The 12,921-nt window shown below is 35.1% G+C and overlaps 1 protein-coding gene across 5 annotated transcripts in view; it reads right to left on the reverse strand.

Annotated features, from left to right (window-relative positions):
* Positions 1-12,921, reverse strand: part of WDR64 (WD repeat domain 64) — a 165,728-nt gene that overhangs the window by 67,793 nt on the left and 85,014 nt on the right. For all 5 annotated transcript variants that reach the window (XM_051993507.1, XM_051993510.1, XM_051993508.1 and 2 more), the window contains 2 exons: positions 8,457-8,583; positions 4,831-4,979 (listed from right to left, as the gene is read on the reverse strand). In XM_051993507.1, the coding sequence (XP_051849467.1) occupies positions 4,831-4,979; positions 8,457-8,583 (276 nt within the window). The remainder of the gene's footprint in view (positions 1-4,830; positions 4,980-8,456; positions 8,584-12,921) is intronic.

Here is a 12,921-nt window from a genome sequence, read left to right on the forward strand (position 1 = left end):
ATAAACCACCTTTAGAAACATTTGGCAGCTGCATGGAGGAGGATTGTAGAAGGAAGAAATTGGATGAGGGAAGTCAATTAGGAGACTATTGTATAACTAGTAGGAAGTTATGAGACTGAATATTTTATTCTGTGAGCCAGGTTTGGTAGAGACTGAATGACCCATTCCTAAAAGACTTAGGCAAACAGGACTAAGATGCCTAACTCTAGAACCCATAGTGACTCCAACAAGGTGAGTCGTTAGGGACCCAAAATACTTTTTCCCTGTCAACATAACCATTGTGAAGTATCTGCTACAATTGAAGAGATTTTAGAAGGAAACAATTTTTTAATAATGGGGGTTTGTTTTTATTTATTTATTTTTTTGTTATTGTTCATCTTTTATTCTTAAAGAGGACTGATGATATCATCAGAGTGATGCTTTGACTTTGGAGTGAATTTGGATTTAAATGAGGCAGAACTATGCCTTAGTCTTTCCTCCAACCATCGAAGTTCAGTGCCACAGCCAGCCTTCATGTGGTAATATTTTATTTAGTAGACAAAAAAACCAGGGCCCCATTTCCCAGAGAGACCAGTGCCAGGAAACGGGATATTTTAATCTGGAGAAGACATAGAAATCTAAGGAAAAATGAAAAGGATGAAGAGAGAACTCAGAAGAGTTTCATAGAGGACAAGTCATGGCAATTTGGAAATTCTAGGCTACTAAAGGTAGACACACAAATTGGAACAAAGGAATGACTTCTAGGCAGGCTAATAGAATGTAAGGCAGAAGCAGAACTGGTGAGACTTCTATTTCCAATTGGTTGAAGAGTCAGGACGAATTGGTGGTAGATGGGTATAAGTAGCAGGACTTGTGGTTGTCAGGCTGTTTCTCTGCTTTCTCCATTTTATTGGTGGAAACTTGGATGGGAGAAACTTCTTTTTCACATTATGCTATGGAAGAAGAGAGTGGGAATGCACTCATTTGTGGAATGATAGCTGAGTTTTCTAATTTAATTTTTTCCCTTTTTTAAATCAATCAATCAATCAATCAAAGTAATCAATCAAATGCTGTGGCTGATTCTATCAAGCATGAGTACCTAGACTGGAGACTTTAGAGGATCTTAATTTCATACTAGTATAAGTATTCTAAATTTACTTATTGGGAAGTATCCCTCTCCTTTACTCTACTACAAACAGGAAACCATGGTTGTAAAGAGCTAGTCCTGGCTGGCCCCAAAGTGACACCTTGATTCTTTATTTTGAAAAACCTGTTGATTTTATACTGAATGGTATATATTTGTATGACCTTGGCCAGTCAAAGAAGGAAATAATAAAACTTTAAATTTCTTATAAATAAGAGTGATGCTCATATATAAGTGAATTATCACATGCCACTTAGTGGCACTTTATTATATTCTGAAAACCATTTTCTTCTAATTATCTAAGTCTCTAATAAATCAAATAGTACTTGTTTTTAATCTTAGCCTTATTTGTATTTAAACATTTTTTATCTCTCCTTTGGAGGAATCCACAAGTAATTGGCAGGTGTTAAAAAGAGTCTTGGACTGAACATCAAAAGATTCCTTGAATTTTGCCTCATTTTTTTATTAGCAAAATGAAGATAATGATTCCTGGACCACCTACCTCATTAAAAAGATATATTTTTAATCTGAAAAGTATTACATGTACATGCATTATTTATAACTGCAAATACAAATACATATTTCAAAGAAAGTTGGAAATAACCAATTTTCTCCTCTATTTGCTAATTATAATCATTCAGGCATGATTGAATTTTGTTTGAAAATATTTACAAGTATTTAATTTCTTGAATTCTTATACACTTATTAAAAGGTGATTTAGGGAGAAACAATATTGTTAGTTTTGTCAGAATGCATTTCCTGATTAAAGCTAGAATTCTAATTCTTTAACAAAAGCTTTTAAAAAAAATAATTGTTACAGTATTAAGATTTGAGTTTTGTTTGAAATGAGTTTTGGTTAGAGGTATATCAGCCAATTATGGTCCTGATCTCACTGATGACTGACATGGAAGCTTTGAGTTGTTCTCTTTCTAATCTGGGCAGACTCAGTGACCCTTTATTCTCTAAGATTCACCATAGTGGTGCTAGTTTAATATGTACAATGGGTTAGCTCTAGCCACTGCAGCTTTAAGCCATGTACCTGGCTTCTTAACAACAGGGATTACAGATGTAAGTCATCATGCCCTGGAAATAGTGGACATTTAATAAATTGATCATTAAATAGAAGTAAAATACTAATAACTCATCATGTTCAAAGTGACATAAAGGAAAGAGTAATTGGGAGTCATGACAAAACCTCATTTTCTATGAAAGGCAGAAGGATAGGTAATGATTACAAATGAAGTCTTCACTGTTTCCTTTATATGTCAAGAGATAAGTGGTAGGAAAGATGGACATAATTTCTGAGTTGGCTAATTACATCCAGGCTGAGTAGATAGGTATTTTCTCTAATGCCTTGGACAAAAATGGTTTGGTTATTTAGAAAAGAGAGGGTAAAAATTTTGTAACACATGTCTCCAAGAAGGTTGAAGCACTTTTCAAGTATCTTAATGATCCTTACATACCCTGATGAAGTTTGCAACATGTATTATCTTCCCCCAATTAATTTCAAATTAAACTATCGTTCAATAATAGATAATAGAACTGATAACAATTCTTATTTCTAATTCACAGTTTTCAGAGCATTTAGGGAAATTTTAGAGTCTTTAGAGATGATTATTCTCGCCTTATATTATTTGATTTGCCATGTGGTTTATTTATGGTACAAAATGAAGGGTTCTGAATTTTGAATCAAAGGACCCAAAGTAAAAACAAGCTTTGTACTAATACTACCTATGTGACTCACTGGGCTTCTCTTTCTTTATCTGTTAAATAAAGATAATGACATATATGACCTCTAAGGCTCCCTTCTCCATAGTCCATATATCCTGCTAAAAAGTAATATAGATATTTCTCATATTGCTCAGTGAGAGAAGTCTAAAGAGATTTTGGGAAATCAGAACAGCAAATTCTAAAATAGTAAAATTTTAGTGGTGATAAATTAAAAAAGGCTCTTTCATTTACAGAGTCTTCATCTCATTCACTTCTTTTTTAGTTTTTTAAGAGTTCCAGGAGGCTAGACACATAGCCATCTAAAGAACTATTTGGTAATAACAGGACTAAGCTACATGTTGTAATAATAGTAGCCGCAGCAGCAATAATGTGATCTATGAGTCCTTGTAGGGATTACAAAATGAAAATACTTATGAAGCAGTGCCACAAGTATACTAACCTTATCCAGACTTTCCCACCAAAGTTATACATGAAGTAACTATTTTCAATGGGTAGATATTTTTGCCTTAAGGATTTTCACCTTTCAACCCATAAGAGATGACAGCTCATCTATGGGATATTTCCTTGTTTTCCCCAGTAAAAGACCTCTTTGTCTCTAATAAAAACTAATGGTGTAACCTTGGACAAATAATAAACTCCCTAGGGCTCAGTTATCTCATCTTCATAATGAAGAGATTGGACAAGATGGTCTCTGATTTTTTTTTCAATTCAAGCTCTATCATCCTTTCCTACTGGGAAGCCAATACTACCTAGAATCTGTCTGAGGGCATGCTTAGGCAGCCAAAAGAGATTGCTGGAAATTTGCAGAAATTGTCCAAACTCTGTAAAGAATTTGGGTTCAGTAAATCTCCAACATTTCAAACCAGAAAATCAAGTAAGGATAACCTGAATTTATATAGCACATTAAAATTAGTCTCACCACTGCTTAACACAGTATCTGATATATAGTAGATACTTAATAAATGAGGATTGACTGACTTATAAAGCAGTGCAAGTATTTGTAAAGCAGTGCAAGTATTATTATCTCCATTTCACACAAAGGAAAACTGAAGTTCAGAGATATTGAAAGGCTGAACCATTATCAAACAGGTAGAGCAAGTGTTAAAATCTAGATTTTAGTCTAGGGCTCCTGCCTCTCAACACAGAATTTTCCTACTACCCTATTCTTCCCCTTCCCATTCCTAGCAAATAAATGTTTGATGAATGCATTGAGCAATACTGCCTCTCCCAAAGGCTAAAAAGGCAGTAGGGACTTAGGAATACCTCTATGAAAGCAGTATGTGGAGAAATGACATTAGTATGCTTTGTGGTCCCCTCCTTGTTCCCACTCTTAGAAACAACCCCCCACAAGATGTTAGAAGTCTATAGAATGTGTTTCCAAAAGATATTTCAAGTTCTATCCATCATATAGAGAAATATTCAGATTCAGAAACAAACATAAGAGAGAGTAAAAATCCCTAGGTCACTAAATAATTCATTATTCTGCAACATCGAGCTCTATATTTTAGATATTTGTACAACAACATGGAATGAGTCTTTGACTTTTCCCACAAAACTGAGCTATACTATACTTTAGACAAACTTTTGTTGCTATAACTACTAAACAATGTCAATCACCCTGATAATAAATTGAATTTCCTATGGACAAATAATGCATCTAAGGAATATGAGGGCAATGACAAAGTCAGTTTGTAAGAAATAAGTTCAAAGTATAGACCAGATTCTCATCTTTAGTTTATTCATTTAAACTACCTTTTGTGGTAGACAAAAATTGCACCAACCCAGTACTGACTGGAGTCACCATATTACATGGACTGAAAAAGCTTGCTTTTCATAGATTATCCATTTTTTTTTGAAATATAAAAGACCAAAAGTAGTTTCAGAAATACAGGCTTACATCATAAACACCACTATTCTTGCCAAGTTACTCAATAAGTTTGCCTTTCATTTGTTTGAAGAACCTAATTTATACTTACTTTGATGATAGATTCAGAGCAAATAGTGAGTAATTGGTGAAAAGTTCTGTTATAAACCATGACATTGATGTCTCGATCATGACTATGTGGGATCTGTTTTGTGTCTTGTATCATCCGAGTCAAAGGATACATGTCAATAACACTAGATCCTATTATAGAAAGAGGAAAAAATAATTAATAAAAAACAATAAATTTATAAAAGATAAAAAATAAATAATTGAAGGAAACATTTTAAGTACCTACTATGTATAAAGCATTCTTAGGTGGCAGAAATACAAAAAAAATTAAAAAGTCCCCAAGAAGCTCACAACTTAATAGTGAATAGAAATATATGTTCAAATAATCATGACATAAAGTACAATGTAAGAAACACAATGGGAAAATTCAAACAAAATGAAACAAATTTAAGAGAGAGGGAGTATTTCCACCTAAGGGAGGTTGATGTGAGAAAAAAGCACAAAGATAGCAGAGAAAGGAACAAGAATAATGGTTGATATATAGTCTATGCTGACTAGAATGGAAAGGGGAGAAGTATGAGATAAATCAGGTCAGAGAGGGAGAGATAGATTGTAGAAGGATGTCAGAATGCAGACTTTATATTTTATTTGTGAACAATGGGCAATAGTAATGCTTTGAAACAATTGATGAATTAGGAAGATTACATCAGCATGAATATTGAAAATAAATGGAGAAAGAAACTGGAGACAGCAAGGTGACTTAGGAAACTATTATAATTGTACAGTAAAGAGGAATAAGGAGTTTACTTGATAGTAAGCAGAGATGAAAGAAAGGATGGATAGGAGAGATATTACAGGGGAGAAATGGAGAGTATTTGAGATTTGACTGGGAGATGATGAGGCCATCAACAGAGACAGGAAGTTACAAGGCAGGGAAGCTTTTAGGCAGAAAATATTAAGTATTTCATATATTTGAGCTTGGAATGTCAGAAGACCATATAAAAGGAGACTAGAAGGCAAATGGAAATTTAGTTATAGAGAGACATCAGTTATCTGAGAGTTTATTTATAAAGCTAATAATTACAGCCCCGAGAATTTGTGTAGGGAGTTAATATAGAGATCCAAAATAGAGCCTTGAGAACTCTTAAGATATTTAGTGACTGATGGGGAGTGAGTAGTCAGAGAATTAAGAAGAAAACTAGGAAGGAAATTGTGATAGGAAACCACATAGGATTGTAGCTACAAATAACTAATCAGTGAAATTATCATTTTTAATCTTTTTTTAAAATGAGGCTTGAATTGAATTGTTACCTTTAAGAAATTTTTTGATAAATGAGGTGAACAGGATTTAAACATAAAAAAGCAGTCAATTTTGACCTTATCAAATTTTTCTTGGTCACTAAATCCTGTTTGTTAGGGGTCACAGCCCTAATTTCTGAGTGGAACAGGCCTTATGTGACCAGCACTTCCTGCCCACTTGAAATGGCGAAGATTGTGAGCAATGAGCAGCGAGAGCCAGGATAGTGTGAAACTCCGTTTATTACAAAGACTGCAGGTGCTTTTATCTTCTTGGTGTTTGTTTCTAGTTACTACTTCATACGTAATAACATCCTAGCCTATAGTAGATACATGATTCTCTACAGGAAGCTACACATAGATATGTTGTGTGCATTCCTTTCCTAATAAGGATATTCAAGATTTTCCCCTCTAGGGTCCGGGAACTGCCACATTGCTCCTTTGGGTGGGACCCCCTTCCTCCCATTGTCAAGTTGTTCACCCTTACAAGGCTACCTTCAGATTACCTGAGCCATGCCCTGTGCGATGTCCAAGGCTGGCAGGGGGTTGACAGGCTCTCTAACACCTGTTAGCTTATTTGTGTGTTTTTTCCTTCGTAATATTTTGCCTTCTTTTCTCTATGTTAATGCAAAGTATAAATGGTGACTGTCAAACTTCTATATGGAAGCTTTTGTTTGGTGACTAGGATTAGTGTTTATGAAAACTTTTAAAAAGCCTCTTAAAACATAACCTTATTAATTATAGCTAATCATGATGATTCTAAAGCAGTGGGATTTTATAAAGCATTATAGCAATGCTAAATAAAATTCATTTCCAAGTTATTATAGTAAATTAGGTTAGATTCTTCATTTAGAAACTGAGCTTAAGTGTTTAGCTTCTCTTCAAGTCATACAATGAGCTGTAGAAATGGGAATATACATCCATAAACAACTCATTTTTTGTTTCTGTGTCAAGCTACTTCTGCAGCTAATTAAATATGTGACTTAGACAAATCATTTAACTAGGGTATTGGATTTAGAGCAGGAAGATCTGGGTAAATCCCAGTTTTGCTTATTACTACTTGTATAAATAGTGCTTTGCAAAATTTAAAACATTGTTGTTCGTGTGGCAACTAAGTTATGCTCAAAACCGTGTTTCAGTAAGCCCTTCCCCCACAAAAAATCATGTAAATTCTAGTAGAATTGCATGCAGAGACTGCGACCTTTTCTTTTTTTACTCCTCCTCTCTAGATATTCTGCCTGCCTGAGAACCTAGCTACTATGATGATAAATGGTCCTGAAATGCATATCTAGGTGGTTGCAGATGCAGGCTAGCATAATGAAAAGTAAAACGGCATGCAGTTGTTATTATATTACTTTTTAGGGAAGGTAATATAGTAAAGAGCTGATTTAAAATTTAAACAAATTATGCTAGAGCTGACTTTTTTCCCAAAGGGTGAAAAATTATCTATTTTTATCACTGATATCAAATATTATGTGAGTGTGGTTAATCACTATAGCTCAGCAAAGATCTTATTCAAAATTCAGAGAACACAGAAGTGAGAAAAACATCCTCTGCCAACAGCAAAGTGAAAGTGATTCCTGAGAAAGCAATGATTTTTCAATGATTTCTCTGACAGAAACCCAAAACTGGTGGTCAGAGGGAAAAATACTTGGGAAATGCACTGAGTGTTTAGTTTTTATGAAGCAAGAATTCCCAGTCCTACTCCTTCTTAACCATTAAAGCCCACCTTCACCAACAGTGCCCAGCCTTTTCTAGGTGGAACCCTTACTCTTTCTTGAATGTGGCTCCAGTTTCTTCAATAATAATCTTAAAAGACTGAGGCCAAAGTCCTATTTTCATTTGGTATGGTTTTGGCCTCAAGAGCAAAGGAAAGAAAATGGTCCAATGCTTGTTCTGGGTACACACAAAGAAGGTACAGAAATGACTTGTTGAGCAAAATGCTTGTTAGCTCAGACTGCCTGTGCAGCTGTTAGAAGAGGAGCCTCATTAACTCTCTTCAGAAAGAGGAAGTAGAACTGGCTGTATGGATAGCATGAATGCTGCTTTTATGTGCCAACAGCATCTATGCCATTCCTTCTCTGTTGCAACCCAGATCAAGATGTAACATGACTATCCCGGGGCATTTTCAAAGAAAAATAATTCTACTCACAAGCCAACTATTCCCATCAACCTACTAGACCATACTTTACTTGTAGAAAAAAAGGAGGGAAGTAGATACAAATATCTACTTGTAGCAAGTTAAAGTTAACAAATGTATTAAACTATTTCTCCAGTGTTCCTCCTTATCCAGTAAATAAAATGCTCCTGTAAAAGAGATTTTAGAGAAATGGAAAGGACGCATCTCATCAATAGCTAACTGAACACACTGACCTGTAATAAGCACACCGTGGTTTTGGTCAAATATCATTGCATAGATCTGCATGTCCCCTGGTCCTCCTTGACTGTCGTGGAAAACTTGTAACAGTGAAAGAGTTTGTATATCCCACACTCTAAAAACCTGGGGAAGGAAATGCATATAATTCAACATAGCCAATTACTTAAATTCATTACATAAGGGAATATAGGAGACTATTTTCAGAGTCTGAAATAAGATATTATAAATCTGGCAGCAAAAACAGGTAAAATGATAATCCATAAATATGCCAAACTCCAACTTAGATCTTATTTATGTTACTATTTATCATCACAGGAGGGGAACAACAGACATGATTAAAGCTATGATACATCAGAGTATGATAAACAGCTATAGGAACTGGATTTTTATGTCAATTCAATTTAATAAGATTTTTCTAAACGAGAGAGAGAGAGAGAGACAGAGAGCGAGAGTGAGAGAGAGAGAGAGAGAGAGAGAGAGAGAGAGAAAGAGAGAGAGAGAGAGAGAGGAAGGAGAGAGAGAGAGAGAAGGAGAGAGAGAAATAAGACAATCTGCTTGGATCTAAGAAAATAAAAAGAAATGTAACACACACCAATCTCTAAAGGGGCTGTATTACATTGTAATGAGGAGGTAAGAAGGAAAAGGGAAAGAAGGAAACACACACATGGTTGGTGTGATGGATGGATGAATTTTAAACCAGGAGACCAGGATTTAAATCCCATTACTTCTATAAGCATCAAGTTTTTAAGCATTTGTAAACTGAGGGGTTTGGATCAATCAATATAATATTTATTAAAAACCTGCTGGGCAAGTAGGTGATACATTGGATAAAGTGCTGGGGCCTGATGTCAGAAAGACTCATCCTCCTAATTCAAATCTGGCTTCAGATACTTTCCAGCAATGTGACCCTGGGCACAGTCACTCAACCCTATTTTCTTCAGTTCCCTTATCTGTAAAATAAGCTGGAAAAGGAATTGGCAGACCACTCTAGTATTTTTGCCAAGAAAATCCCAAAAAGTGTTATAAAGAGTCATCCATGACTGAAACACTTTTCTAGGCACTGGGGATCATACTCCTTTGAGGTCCTTTACTCCAAATTCCTTGATTTTGCAGGTGAGGATAGTGAGGAAGAGAAAAGTGAAATAATGAAGACAGAATTGAATCAGTTCTTACCCTCAAGAAACTTACATTATCCAAGGAACAACATATAAGGCAAATACATGATAAATTTTGGTGGGGGAGGCACTGGTAACTGTAGGATCAGGAAAAATCTTAGGTAGGGAATGGTGCTTGAGCTGAACTTTGAGGGAAGTAAGTGATTCTAAGAAAGAGGCATGGGACTCCTTGACATGGGAGTCAGTCATGTCATAGAGTCAGAGGACATGGAATGGCAAGTGAGAGAACATCTAGTAGATTTGTTGGTTTGGATCATAGAGTGTATCAAGGGGAGTAATGTACAGTTATCCCTTGCACATCATAAGGGTCATGAGAGTTTAACACCAGCAATCTGAAAAATCCACATAAAGATTTTTGGCCCTCTCTTCATATCAGAGAAGTCTAGATTTTTTCTTTTTCTTTTATGAGGTATTTACAACTCCTTGTAAAAGTTGAGCTGATATTATATATAGATTTTATGCATTTCTGAATTTCTAAACTATTTCTGTATCTTCTGTTGGCCTTCCCAGGTCATCTGTAATTTCTGCAAATGGCACTCCCCCCCACCCCAATTTCCATGTAATTTTTTAAGCTGAGCTATAATATATTGAAATCATGATGGAAGAAGTTGAGATGTGAAAGGAATAGCTATTAAGAAGCCTAGAAATATAAGCTGAAATGGGACTGTGAAAACTTTTAAATGACTGAGGAATTTGTACTTCATTTACTGTAGCTTATCACACAGTAGCAGTGTGATGCCAATCTATCAACAATCATTCAATATGTGTCAGATTCTATATTAAGCACTAGGAATACAAAAAAAAAAAGAAAAAAAAACAAAGATAACCCATTCTCTGCCTTCAAGGAGTCCCCAATCTAAAGGAAAAGAAAATGAATAAACAATTATGTGTAAACAAGAATATGCAGAATGAATTAGAGATAATCAGCAGAAAAAAGGTAATAAATATGATTTAATAATATTTCATATAAGGAAATTTTCATTTCTAAATCTTTGTTTATGGTACAGAAATAACTGATACCAAGAGAAATGAGATATAGACAAAGAGGAGGTCCAAAGAAAGTGTTAAAAGAGATTTAGGAAGAAGAAATCATTTTTTCAGTCAGGAAGAAGTATTCACAAAAATGATATTAATGAAGGTGATCCTTAAAGAAAAGTTAATGCCCATGGTCATAGAGTAAATCACTTGGCCTCTTAGCCTCAGGCAGTAAGATTTATCTATTCATTTATAGATGGATTATAATCCATCCTGGTGGACAGAATTCATTTATTTGATTTTACACACACACATATATAACAGGTAGATAGCATACTGACTAGAGCAGTGTCCCTGAAAGAAGCCCTGAGTTCAATACAACTCAAGACATTTATAGATAGATCAATTAATCCCTGCTTGCCTCAGTTTCTTCAACAATAAAATGGGGATATTAATAATTTATTTCCTAGTATTGTAGTGAAGATAAAATAAAAATATTTATAGTGTTTAATACAATATTTGGCACTTTGTAAGCACTTAACAAATGCTTGTTTCCTTTCTTTTTCTCTTTCTATACACATGTACATATGTAATATATATGTATGTATATCTAAATGATACTTCTCTCATTTTTTCATATGCATGACTCTCTAGCTAAATGGCTCTTCTGGGACAGGGCTAGTTTCATAAATTTCTTTTGTATACTAGAATAGATAGTGCCAGACCCATAGTCTAAGCTCAATAAATGCTTGTTAACAGACTGGATAAATCTGGTTTTAATTTAATTTTAAAAAATCATTATGTGAATACATGAAGGATCTTTAATTTTGACAGGGCATAAAACTTTGAATGCCCTCTAACTTAAGATTTATGGTTCTCCACAATCTAACTTTATCCCTGTACTAAACTCTACTAAAATCCTCCATCTTCACCCAATCTATTAGCCACAATCCTAACTTCATTGGTCTTTTTGCCCACTTTTAACCCTAATATCCATTCTATTGACTTTGTCCTCCCTACTATCTAAAACATACTTGTCCCCCGCCTGAGCTTTTGCTAAACCCACTGTGGAAATCCTCAATCAATATTCATTTTTAATATCTAATTTCATTGTTCCGGGTTGATGGTTACTAAAGGGAAATGCAGAATTGCAAAAACTTGGTCCATTAAAAATTCATTCATTTCATTTTATTCTTCCCCTCTACTCAGTAATTCTACTGCCCACTGATTCAAATTTAAGCTTCTTCTGCTTAATAGACTGAGTTCTCTGCAGTCTGCTTTGACCCTAACTATCCCACTTTATTTCTCCTTATTGCTCAGCATGGCCTGTCTATTCTTGTAGACTCAGTATTATTGTTCCCATCATATACCATGTTCATTCTCACAGCTATGCCTTGCTAATGTTCTTCCCTTTTCCTATCATACCACAAGTCTAGACCTGGAAAGGACTTCAAGAAGCCATCTAATATATCTTTCATTTTACAGATGAGGAGACAGAGGCCCAAAGAGGCAAGTAGAGTGCCTAAGATTACATAATAATGCCCACTAGTCATCAGAGAGGTGATTTGGCTCCTACATCATTTGACTTCAATGTTAAAGGTTCTTTCTATCTAACTACGCTGATTCCCTTTAAAGACAGACATGAGGAATGAGCCATAAACCTATATCTCCAGAGGATCCTTCTCTTAGAATGCCCTTTCATTTCATCTAGTAATGTCTTTCAAGATTTGCCTCAATCCTTTTCTCTTCTCTAATGTCCCCCTAATGACACCATTGTGAAATATGGAGCAAAACGGAATGTACCCCAAAGTAAGATGAGTCCTAAAATATGATGTGATTAGACAACCCCTACACTGACCCCTAGACTAATAAAAGAAACATCCCCTACAATCTGGCATAGCCAAAGGATGAGTGACAGCAAACCCCCTGAGAACCAGAGACACCCAAGAACTAGACTGCTATCCAAGAATATTCTGGTGTTGGGTGTGCAAATAAACAGATGGAGTAAATGCGTGATAGCATGTGAAAGAATCCCGTTGTTATTCTGCAAAAAATATTTTGATTTTATAATAATATGGTGGATTACAAACAGCTGTGGACTAGGAGTTAGGAATGCACATCAATTTTAGCAGTAACTAGCCATGAGAATTTGGCAAATCACTCTGACCCTCCATTTTTCCATTTGTTAAAATGAGGGGGCATAATTTTATTTCACATGGAACAAGGGAAGGGTTAATGCCACTACTAAGACACTTCATTTTATGTCCTCTGAATGATATAAATATCCCTCTCATTATCAATGAGAAAGATG

This window comes from Antechinus flavipes, chromosome 4 (assembly GCF_016432865.1).
Source record: "Antechinus flavipes isolate AdamAnt ecotype Samford, QLD, Australia chromosome 4, AdamAnt_v2, whole genome shotgun sequence".
NCBI classification, from domain to species: Eukaryota; Metazoa; Chordata; class Mammalia; order Dasyuromorphia; family Dasyuridae; genus Antechinus; species Antechinus flavipes.